General features: G+C 40.8%; 1 protein-coding gene across 1 annotated transcript; it reads right to left on the bottom strand.

The window, feature by feature from the left end:
- Positions 1-9,374: 9,374 nt before the first annotated feature.
- On the bottom strand, positions 9,375-10,200 carry FTHL17 (ferritin heavy chain like 17). The gene has a single exon (XM_002831500.2). The coding sequence runs from the start codon at positions 10,076-10,078 to the stop codon at positions 9,527-9,529; it is 552 nt and encodes a 183-aa protein (XP_002831546.1). The 5' UTR covers positions 10,079-10,200; the 3' UTR covers positions 9,375-9,526.
- Positions 10,201-12,750: the final 2,550 nt, after the last annotated feature.

The following is a 12,750-nucleotide window of genomic DNA, read 5'->3' on the forward strand; positions in this document are numbered from 1 at the left end:
CATTTTTAATATGGGAAATCCTCCCAGACAGAGCCTACATTTCTGCCAACCTCAATAACATTATGGGTTGGACCATAATGATTATAATTATGTTTGGGCTCTCCATCTTCCTGCCACCTTCAAGTCTCCACTTCTCTCCCTAACATCTTAGATAAGTTTGGCATCAAACTTCTTTTCCTGGAGCTACCACTTACAATGAGATCATTCTCCCTCTGGGGCCAGGAAGAGATCAGATTAGGTAAAGTGGGTTTTCCTGATTTGTTCAGGGGAAAAATCCCCTTCCTCTACTTCAGCAAACTCCTTCCTTATAACACCTTCATTTTCAATGAGATGTAGGTTGACAGATAATAGTGAAACTCGTGTGTGGGGGTTACTGCAAATATCAGAGGGCCCTGAAATCCGGTTAGTTTGATGCCTTAGGAGCCCTCACCGAAGGTTCTTGGGTCTGCTGTTAATTGTCTTATCAGGAATCCTGTCCAGTTTTGGCATCATTGAGTTCTATGCAAGCAACTCTTCTGCATCAAAGGACTGCTGCATTTTGGATTGCCTCTAACCAAGGAAGTTTGTCAAGATTCTCCAGAGTGAGAACAGACCCCAAACACCTGAGGCTTCCAGTTTTCTTTTTTACCTTTTCTAGTAGATTTTTCTTCCAGTAGGTCTCTCTTGGGAACCTTTTAATGGAGAAGTGGAGGTTGTCTGTGATCAGAGGAAATTCCGTTTAGGACACTTCCAGAACAAATTGTGAGAGAAAGTAGCTCAGTTGTTTGGTTGTGAAGTCTACAAATTGTCTGCACCAGGGAACACATGGTTGTTCTCCTTTCTGACAGCAGGAACGAGCTTTCTATTCCTCACTTGTCCCTGCAGTTGGCCCCAAATATGGTCTTGCCCATTAGGAAAGCAGATCAAGGGCCAGTAACTTTTTGTTCTCATAATAGATACGCAACGAGTTTCCACAAAGTTTCTTGACACTTCTTGCATCCACGTCTACACCTGCTGTATACATGCCTTCACTTTCCATGTATTCTCAACCTACTGAATTTACCCCATACCCCTACCTCTCTTCCTTCAAGGGCCTCTTGGACTTAATAATCCACTGCATGTATCAGACTCAAAACAAAGGTGAGGCAACTAGTCAGATATGCTCCTTTTTAGGAAGACTGCATTTCTGTCTTTTCCAGATCACAGAGGCAAATGATTTCCTAGGGGAACTAGGAGCTAAGGAATCAAGGTTCTTAAAGAAAATGGGGTCAGGACAATTTTTATTGTGAGCTGGATATGTCCCTGAGAGGGCTTCCAGGTGATTTTCAAGATAGCTTACAAAAGTTCTAGACAAGAGAACCATGACAGGAACCACACCAACAATGCCCTGCAAAAGATCCATAGCACCCTCCCAGGCCAGTTTATGTCTGAAGAACAGATTAGAAGATGTTTGCATAGGAAAATGTTTATTTACAATTTATTTAAGAATACTCAATTCTGCAATAGATATGAAAAACAAATAAGGATAGGTGAAACTAAGTGTAGATAATTATTGTGAAACATATTAGACATGGATAAAGCAGGCAGAATATATGTGTGCTGAGTAAGAAGGGATGGAAGGCCAGGCATGGTGGCTCATGCCTGTAATCCCAGCACTTTGGGAGGCCAAGGTGGGTGGATCACCTGAGGTCAGGAGTTCGAGACCAGCCTGACTAACATGATGAAACCCCATCTCTACTAAAAATACAAAAATTAGCTGGGCGTGGTGGCAGGTGCCTGTAATCCCAGCTACTTGGGAGGCTGAGGCAGGAGAATCGCTTGAACCCAGGAGGCGGAAGTTGTAGTGAGCTGAGATCAAGCCATTGCACTCAAGCCTGGGCGACAAGAGTGAAACTCCATCTCAAAAATTAAAAAAAAAAAAAAAAAAAGAAGGGATGGAAAGAACAAGTAGAAACCAAATATTCATGACAGTTGGAACATCCTTAGATCAGCTGCTTGTTGGTAATAGTTATCTGGTCCCATATGTCCTCTCTCTCACACACTAGATTAAAATACCTGCTTAGCAGGTGACCTGTGAGTTATAGTTGTGCCCAGGAGTACTTGCCCCTGGATCTGTCTGTTAGAGCAGGTGTGTGTTGACTTTAGCTATCTTCACTGCTGGTCCTCATAAGCATACAGTCAGTGGGCAAAGCTAAAACAGAAAAGACAGAGTGAACATTTTCTGACATGGGATTTAGGCTGCATGGTCCTTTCATCCTGCTAGCATCCTCTCTTCTCTTCACTGCCCTCTTTCCTTATTTCTCACTGTATGCTCCATATCATTCAGTAAACACTGAAATAAGTGTCTTTATTTGATCTGTGAGCATCTTGGTTTGTGACTCCCTGTACATCCTGTCTGGCAATGTATTTGAAGGCTACAGAAACATCAAGGTAATTTCCAGTCATGACAAGGAGGAGTGACAAAAAGTTAAAGAAACTGACACTTTGGCCAACAAGGGGATGAGAAACTGACAGAGACACTTGCAGACTGAACTATAACCTGAGCTCTTCTAATTTCTGAGCAGCAAAGGCAAAGAGTCCAAGGACCCAATTGTAACCTCCCAAATACCATGAGAGGCCCAGAGACAGAAGGGCACATCAACCCAAGGGGTCATCCTTTTTCTGGGCCTGAGGTTGTATAACAAGTTTCTGGTTCCTTCACTCACCATGGTACCTGGGACAGAAAGTCTAAGTACAACAAGACAAAAATGAGTGACTGCAGGGCCCAGCAGGTAATTTAAATCAATAAAGAGGTACTTTATTGCCATAGTATACTTTGAGGTACCTAAGTTACATTGCTTTAATGGCATGTACTGTGGTGAATTGGAGAATATGTATGCTTTAAGACGGCAGCTGAAACTCAGTTCCATATGAAGGTTCCCATGGGAACAGGGCCCAATGTAGCCAGATAGTCAGTATTTTCAAAAGGAGCCAGGAATGTATAATTTTATGAGAACTTTCCCAATTAAAAGTTCATTATCCACAAAACAAGTTATACCGAACATAAGAAGATAGAAATGATATCAAATATCTTTTCTGACAGCAATGATATAAAACTAGAATTAAACAACAAGAAGAACTTTGGAAACTTTACAAGTACACAGAAAGTAAAGTTTCAGTATACAAAAATCAACATACAACAATCAGTAGTGTTTCCATATGCTAGTTGTGAACTATCTGAAAGAGAAATCAAGAAAACAACTCCATTTACAATAGCTAAAAAAAGATAGCTAGGAATAAATTTAATCATGAAATTGAAAGATTACTGCAAACTCTAAAATATTGATAAAAGTAATTGAAGAGGAAACAAATAAAAAGATATTTCATGTTTGTGGATTGGAAGAACTATTATTGCTAAAAATGTTTATATACCCAAAGTGATCCACAGATTCAATGCAATCGCTATCAAAAAATCAATAACATTCTTCACAGAAGTAGAAAAAAACCCTAAAATTTGTATGGAACCACAAAAGACCCCTGAATAGCCAAAGCAATTGTGAGCAAAAAATAATAAAAATAAAAATAAAACCCCCCACAACAACAACAAAAATAAAAACAAACTAAAGAGCCAATCACTAATCATCAGGAAAATACAAGTCAAAACCACAAGGAGATATTAACTCACGCCAGTTAGAATGGCTATTGTCAAAAAGATAAAAGTTAACAAGTGTTGGTGAGGATGTGGAGAAAAGGGAACTTTTGTGTATTGTTGGTAGGTATGTAAATTAGTACAGCCACGATGGAAAACATTATGAAGGTTCTTCAAAAAATTAAAAATAGAACTACCATATAATCCAGCAATACTACTACTGGGTATATATCGAAAGGAAATGAAACCAGTATGTCAGAGAGGCATCCACACTCACCTGTTCATTGCAGCATATTCAGAATAGCCAGGATATGGAATTAACCTAAGTATCCTACAACAGATGAATGGATAAAGAAAATGTGGTATATCTACACAATAGATTACTACTCAGCTACAGGAAGAATGAAATCCTGTCATTTGCAACAGCATAGGTGAACCTGGAGGACACAGAAAGACAAACACTGTACGTTCTCACTAACAGAAAGACAAACACCGTACGTTCTCACTCATATGTGGAATCTTAAAAAGTTGATCTCATAGAAATAGTAAGTAGATAGTCGTTGCCAGAGACTAGAGACTGGGAGAAAAAGGAGGGTGGGAAGTTACAGTTAGAAAGGAAGAATTAGTTCTGGTGTCCTGTTGCACGGTAGGGAGACTATAGTCAACAATAAGGTATTGCATATCTCAAAATAGCTACAAGACAGAATTGTGAGTGTTCTCATCACAAAGAATTCATAAATGTTTGAGATGATGGATATGTAATTATCCTGATTTGATCATCACACAAAGTATATGCATATCTAACTATCACATTGTACCCCATATACATGCACGATTATTATGTGTCAATTAAAATAAAAAAGTTATAATTCATTGGCTTCTCAAGACGTTCATTTTTAAATACGATTTATCTAATAAAAGGGACAAGGACTCTGGAAAATGGCTAATTCTAGAGCTGGGGCAGGGAAAATACATCATGAGTCTGGAGCATATTGTAGTGCTAAAAAGTAAGGAAATGCTACATACATACACACAGAGGATGAGACTACATCAAAGGAACACAGGAGCCAACTGAAGGATCTCCAACTGGCCAAATGTGGAACAATTTGAGGAACAAAACAAATAATGTAGTTCTGAATTATAACCCAAAGTACTAAATAAATATCCATGAATCCATAGTGAGATAAATAAATGATTGAATAAATAAATGGGAAAGAAGGTACAAATTTTTCTTATAGAAGAATTCCAAATATTGTAGGTAAATACTCTGTCCATCCAGGCGGTGCTCCTCCTCCTAGCCTCTTGAGGGTGAACTGGACTTGATGACTCACTTTAAAGAACAGAGTTCGGAAAGGGGATAGCAACTTTAAGTGGAGAAACCTGGCCAACACCACTCTAACCAAGCAATAAAGTTTAAGATCGCCAATGATAAGTCATGTTCATGTCATGTAGCCTCAATGATAGGATGTGATGAGACGCACACTCCAGAGGTAAAGTGGTCTTTTTCCCCAAAACCCAGAATCTCAGTCTAATCATGAGAGCAGCACCTGACAAATCCAAATTGAGAAACATTCCACAAAATACATGATCAGTAGTCTTAAAAGCTGTGAAGGTTATGAAAAATAAGGAAAGACTGAGATAGAGGAGACAAAGAAGACATGACAATTAAATGCAATGTAGAAGCCTGGATTGGAACTTGGAACAGGAAAAGAACGTCAGTGGAAAAACTTGTGAAATCTGAATACAGTGTGGGGTTTAGTTAATAGTAATGTGCCAATTTTAATTTCTTATTTTTGACAAATGTACCATGGTTCTGTAAGATGTTAACATTACAGCAAACTGGGGAAAGGATATGCAGAAACTGTACCATCTTTGCAATTTAAATATAAAATTTAAAATTATTCCAAAATAAAAAGGTTATTAAAAAATCATTAGTCCAAGTAAAACACGTCTGTAGATGAATCTGGCCTGAGGCCTTCTGTTGGATCCTCTGGTTTAGGAGGAAAATAATATCATCAGAGATCACAGTAAGCAACCAGCCCTTAACTTGAAGATCAATCCTCCGTTACACTTAGATGTATAATCTTTTCTTTCCTCCTAATAAATGTCCTGATCTTCCCTCACTCCTATGTATATATACATACATATATATACATATATGTATGTATATATATATGTTCTTTCTCCTTCCTGACATGCTAATGTAATGGTTGGAGCTGTAATAGCCATGTGGATCATGAGATGACCTTTGTACTGGAAGCCCTGTTCAGTGGAACAACAAGATAATGTATTTTATCAAATCAAACATACTAATTTAAGGCACACCATTATTCTGTGTACCACACAAAAAGAAAGTGCTACCAACTAAATTAGAACACAGTGTTTTCTTATCCCTTAGATTTTTAAATTTCAGTTACTGGAAAATCTCTTTTACACTTATTTAAGCACAGACTTTTGTTATTGAATCACTCTTGTGTGTACACATAAAAAGGAAACTATGTGCTAAATAAATTGTTTCAAGTACTGCTAGAACTTCAGATTCAAATTTCAACTCTTCTAAATCACTTCTGTACTCAGAATCATTGATATCTCTTAATATCGTCCTCTGTGCCATCAAGCGTGCTGGTGACGCGGTATTTTTTTAAAAGAGTACACTTCTAATATCTCCAGGATTTTTCTTAGCCAATGATATCATTTTGTCGAGTTTTGCAGTGCATCCTCAGGCAATGACAGGTATGGCTGACAGTGATTGTAAGATACATCCCAATTTAATATGTTAAAATGTAAAGAAAAAAAACGTGCCTCTTGGAATCCGTGAAATGTGATTGAAAGCTCTTCCACAGCAGCCCTGAACTGTTTTCTTCCATACTTCTTTTGTACATAAAAAAGAAAACCTATCTTTTTTAAGACTCTGCTTTTCTGGTCTTTGTTACTACTCATAACCTAACCCAAACCAAACGGTCACAGGATTCCTAAAAATATGATAGCCATTAGTACTTTCCTTTCTTACTGTACCTCATCCCACTCCTATAGCTCCCTTGACTAGTGAATCAAGGTGTAAATTTCTTTCCTTTTACCTTTCCGGTGTCCTCACACTTTGCTAATATGATTACTCCCATTTCACCTTTCCTTTCAGCTTTCCTGAGGCAAATTCTCCATCAATATTTCTCTGAACCAGAACTTAGGACTGCAATAACAACAGCAACAACAGTAACATCAAATTATTTGTAAAACAAAAATTGTTATTTTAAAATCTGAAACATAGTATCACTTTCGAGGTTACAGACAATGCTTTTCTCTACTAAATACTTGATTAGATATGTCTCTCAGGCTTGTGAAAAGAAACTGTAATTGCTGGTAAGTGAAAAGAAAAATTAAAGGAGAATTTAAAAATCAGAAATGTAGAGCAAATTTCCAGGGTAGAGAAGATTCAGGAGAAATTAATGGGTGCTTTGTACTGCTTGTCACACACATTTCTAAGAAAAAAATACTTTTCCTTTTTCTGGAAAATGAAGTACAAGTTGTCAGTGACAACCATCTATTAAGAAATTTCCTTTTGTCATAGAGTGAGGGTTTTTTCCCCAGAGGTAAATTATTCAACACAGTTAATTTGAATCCGTGTTTGAGTCTGAGATGAAGTTATCAATTTTACCATTTTCCCTCAGTCCCGATACTATCATTGCCTGAGATTTTGGTACCCATAGCAACAGCCACTGTTTCGGACATCATTCCCCCAAGCAATAGAGCACAACGAATGACTGACAAGCATCCAGTTGTATGTCTCAGGGTGGTATTTTTCAGGGCTGGAAGACTGAGGCACAACTCACTCTCAAGTATTGAAAGTCAGGCTCTCAAAGAATTGGGAAGGCTGTGTGTATGTGGGAATGTGGCCCACCTGTAAGAAGTTTGCTCACTCCTTTTGAGAGGAATGTGGCAAGGGAGGGTGGGAAAATGAGGAGACTTGCAGCGATGGATAAGGTCAAGACATTGAAAAGTGCCAGTGGGGCCAGCTTGGTCTAAATGTTTCTCTTGTTTTTCCCACAGTTGCCCCACATATTCAAAAGGCTGTTTGTGGACCCTAAAACTGAACCAAAAGGAGGGGATTTAGGACATTCATGTTTTTGTCGCAGTGAAACAAGAATAGAAACAATTGAGCTGCTGCTTTACCTAGACTTCCCAGCCAGGGATTCTGAAAGAAAAGCTGTGAAATGTGACACTACAAGTAGTGGCCTGTGATAGGCGCTGGAGTGTAATCACAATCCTCTTTGGGTCTTGCAGGTGAGGAAATCCTGCTTTTCCGGGTAAAATAAAAGGATGTAGTTCTAAGCAGACTTCTCTGCATTATCCTGGGGTGTCTCTGAATCACAGGAAAGGGAAAAATGGAATAAAGAGGGGGCCTCGTGGCCAAGATGGAACTAGTCTGACGTCAGCTGTAGATCTCAGTAAAGAGACCACAACAGGGAATGTATAGATTACAGTACACTGTGCATGGTAAACGTACAGGGCTTCTCTATCCAGGCTTTGAGATGAGCTAGATTTGCAGATAGAGCATGTGTGTTTTGTAGCCACCCCATTTACCTGCTGTGCTTGAAGAGAAGCCACTGACAGTGAAGACATGTGGTGAATGGATGGTGCACTCTGGGGATTTCCAGCCCTAAGGCCTTCTCAGGTATTCAATGCCAACTCAGGCAACAGTGTGACTGTCTGTTTCAGGGAGAGTACCTGAACAGAGGGGTTCCAGTGTACAGATGTTGGCTGCCTTCCTGTGAGGTGCCCTACTACCTCATATAGTCTGTTGCTTATTCTGAAGGCTTCTTTCATATGAGAAGGATTTTGGCTGAGGTTTAGAAGCTGTCCCCACCCTAGGCTGGAAGGCACACCTGTAATTAGGAGAGACTACAGTGATCAGGGCTGTCTTTAAGAGTGTTGGCGGATTTCCCTCCCTTCCAGGGCTGGTTATTTGGCTAGATTCCCAGTCTACCCACACAATCTTCTTTAACCCCTTGATATACTTGCAGGGTAACAGAAAGAAAAAGGAACATGGCATCAGAAGATCGAGGTTCATGTCCAGATTCCACAACTTCTTGCCTGTATGGCCTCCCTTTTTGTCACTAATAAAGTCATGATACTTGTCCTTCCTTCTTCCTGAGATTCTTGCAAAAACAAAGGACAACAATGTAAATAAAAAGACTTGGACTTGCAAAGTACCATTTTAGTTTGTCAGCCCCTTGGCTATGGGAAAGCCAGCTTAAGGCTCCCATTACAACTGTCACCCAGAGTGAGCTTGCCAAAGAGGTACCCTGCTGTGCTGTCACCCAGAGCCCCCACTTGCTATTCAGAATCAACAAACATTAACATCGGCATATTTTAATAAACTACAAGTTTTCATGTAAAGTTGAAGACCCTTTGTTTATTTTAATCCTTGCCCAATCCCATTTCCTTCACTTCTTCCCCAGAGGCAACCACTATGATGAATTCCAGACCATGTTTACACTTTACCGTGCCAATGCACCCACAGCCACCAGGGCCCAAGAGTGACCACCCCACCCCAACCCACCCCACATACCCTGGTAGTTTACAAAGGGAAGACTAATGTGTTTTCCAGGGGCCCATAAAACACCATTCCCCTCCACCCCTGCAAATCCTGAGCTGCATGCAGATGGGGCAAAGGTGGGTGGAGAGACTGCTGGATACCTACTTTAAACCTGCATGAGGATTTGCCCTGATTCCTAAAAGGTGAGAGTTGCAGGTGTATCAAATGGACACCTTTATTGCTTTGAGAACCAGGTAACTTTATTGCTAACAATGGTAAAACTGAAAGATAAAACCGAAGAGAACGTTCTGAAAGGGCAACATGCACGCCCCGCCTAGTGGCCTGACCCAGGGAAGGGACCCCGTGGCTGTGGGGCCCATCTGGGCTCAAGTCTCTTTGACGCGGCCGCCCAGGGTGAGCTTGTCGAACAGGTACTCAGCCAGGCCGGCTTCCGGGGAACATATCTTGCGCAGGTTGCTCACGTAGCCACCCAGCTCTTTGATGGTCTTGACTTGCTCGTGCAGGTAGTGGCTCTCCAGGAAGTGGCACAGCTGGGGGTCGCCCTTCTCCACGGCCAGCTGGTACAGATCGAGCAGGCTCTGGTTGACGTTCTTCTCCAGGTGGAAGGCGGACTCCATGGCCACGAGCCCGCTCTCCCAGCCTTGGCGCTCTGGCTTCCTGATATCGTGAAAGCGGATGCGGCCACCGCGCAGGTTCTGCAGCCTCATCAGCTTCTGGGCATGCTCCATCTTGTCGTCCGACAGGCGCAGGAAGTAATGGAAGAAGTTCTCCAGGGCCACGTCTTCCCGGTTGAAGTAGAAGGCCATGGACAGGTACAGGTAGGAGGCGTAGAGCTCCAGCCTGATGTGGCTGTTGACGGCGGCCTCGCAGTTGGCGTCGTACTTCTGGAGCACCTGCGACGGCTGGGCTGTGGCCATGGCGGGCAGCGCGAGTGCGGGCGAGCACACGGGCGAAGTCGGTGCGGTAACGAGGGCAGCGGCTGAGGTGACAAGAATGGCGGATAGTGAAAGGCGGGTGTGCGATGAAACCGGAAGTGGGCAGTGGCGACCGTTAGGAAGGAGCGCGTTCTGTCGGTGGGGGTAGGGGCGGGGGGGCGGGGACAGAGTTGCGGGGCAAGGGGGTGGGGGCACAAGCGCTGACTTCCGTCGGAAATCCCGGCCACTTGGCGCTGAACGTTTCAAGACCATCTTTTAAAAATAACTGCTCTAGGCCAGGCACGGTAGCTCACGCCTGTAATCCCAGCACTTTGGGAGGCCGGGGCGGGCGGATCACGAGGTCAGGAGATGGAGACCAACCTGGCCAACATGGTGAAACCCCGTCTCTACTAAAAATACAAAAAAAAAATTAGCCGGGCATGCTGGCGCGTGCGCCTGTAGTCCCAGCTACTCGGGAGGCTGAGGCAGGAGAATTGCTTGAACCCGAGAGGCGGAGGTTGCAGTGAGCTGGGATTGTGCCATTACACGCCAGCCTGGGCAACAGAGCGAGACTTGTCTCAAACAACAACAACAAACTGCACTATTGAGATACAATTCCTCTACCATAAAGTTCACCCTCTGAAACATTTCTATGGTTTTTAGTATATTCATGAAGTTGTGTAACTATGACCCCATCACCAAAAATCTAATTTCAGAACGTTTTCCTTATTCCAAAATGAAATCCCCTACCCATGAGTAGTTACTGCCCATCTCGCCTCCCTCACAGGCCCGACCACCACAAATGAAATCTCTGTTTCTAGAGATTTGCTTACTCTGGACATTTCAAATAAATCATATTATATGCGACCTTTATATGGCCTCTTTCATTCAGCAAAATGTCTTTAACTTTTATCTTTTTTATGGCTGAATTATATTCCATTGTATGGATAGGCCACATTTTATTTACTCATTCATCAGTCGATGGGCATTTGGGTTGTTTCCATTTTGTGACTATTATGACTAATGCAGCTATGAGGATTTTTATAATAGACATATGTTTTCAATTCCCTTGGGTATATACCTGGGACTAGAATTGCTGGGTCAAATGTTAAGACCCTGTTTAACATTTTGAGGAACTGCTAGACTATTTTCCAAAGTCCCCTCATCATTTTACATGCCCACTAACAATGTATGAAGGTTCCAACACTGTCATTGTCTTTGTTGTTGTTTTAGTGGATGTAAAGTGGTATCTCACTGTGGTTTTGATTTGCATTTCTGTAATGGCTATTGATGTTGAGCATCTTTTCATAGTCATTTGTATCTTCTTTGGAGAAAACTCTATTCAAGTCCTTTGCCCATTTTAAAATTGGGTTATTTGTACTTTTATTGTTGAGTTTTAAGAGTTCTGTGTATATTATGTGTGCAAGTCCTTTTTCAGATATATGATTTGCAAATATTTTCTCTCATTCTGTTTTTTTTTTTCACTTTCTTAATGGTGTCCTTTGAAGCACAAAGTTCTTAATTATGTTCAATTTTTCTGTTTTTCTCTTGTCACTTGTGCTTTTAGTGTCCTAAGAAACCATTGCCTAATTCAAGGTCATAAACATTTATGCGCAGGTTTTCTTTGAATAATTTCACAGTTTTACCTTTTACATTTAAGTTTCTAACTCATTTTGAGTTAATTTTTGTATATGATATGAGGTCATTGTCCAATTTCATTCCTTTGTGTGTGGATATCCAGTTGTCCTAGCACCATTTGTTGAGAAGACCATTCTTTCTCCACTAGATGGTCTTGGCACACTTGTCAAAAATCAATTGACCATAGATGTATGGGTTTATTTCTGGACTCCCAATTCTGTTCTGTCAATCTATGTGTCTAAACTGATGCTGGCACAACACTGGCTTGATTACTATAGCTTTGTAGTAAGTTTTGAAATTGGGAAGTATAGTCATCCAGCTCTGCTCTTCTGCAGAGATTGCTTTGGCTATTCTGGGTCCCTTGAATTTCCTATGAATTTTAGGATATGCTTGTCAATTTCGTTTTTTTTTTTTTTTTTTTTTTTTTTTTAAAAAAAAACAACAACAGCCTACTGGGATTTTGTTAGGGATTGCATTAAACCTGTAGGTCTTTTGTGGGAATATCGGTATCTTAATATTAACTCTTCTAGTCCATAAACATGGGATGTCTTTTAATTTATTTAGGTCCAGGACGTTTAAAAATAAAGATTTTGATTTAGGCTGGGGCTCCAAATCAGAATTTCTAAACATCTCAGGTGATGCCAGACCACATTCTGAGTAGCAGTGCTCTAAGAGGGAGGAGGCCTCTATCTCATCAAGGTTTAGAGATAAAGAGGACACATATATTGGACTCCACAAGCAAAAATGCCTGTTCTCACATCACAGACAATGCTTGTGCTATTTATTATACTAGATGTAGTTTTCTGTGGGAAAGGGAAGAGACCTTTCTCCTATCACAAAAAATTGTGAAAGACTTTAAAATCAGCAAAAACAATTTCCTGGATGTGTTTTTTAGAGTACCTTTCTGGGTTATCTCCACCTTTCATTGACTTTGAGTTATTTTCTAACTCTTCAGATTGTAGAAAACTAATAATAATGCAAACAGTTCTTGTCCACAGAAATGCAAATAGATGTCTGGTGAAATGCAATTGATTTTT

Source organism: Pongo abelii, chromosome X (assembly GCF_028885655.2).
Source record: "Pongo abelii isolate AG06213 chromosome X, NHGRI_mPonAbe1-v2.0_pri, whole genome shotgun sequence".
NCBI classification, from domain to species: Eukaryota; Metazoa; Chordata; class Mammalia; order Primates; family Hominidae; genus Pongo; species Pongo abelii.

What these genes read in the sequence shown, in the direction of transcription:
- FTHL17 (XM_002831500.2), bottom strand. Translation starts at nt 10,078, where the DNA reads ATGGCCACAGCCCAGCCGTCGCAGGTGCTCCAGAAGTACGACGCCAAC.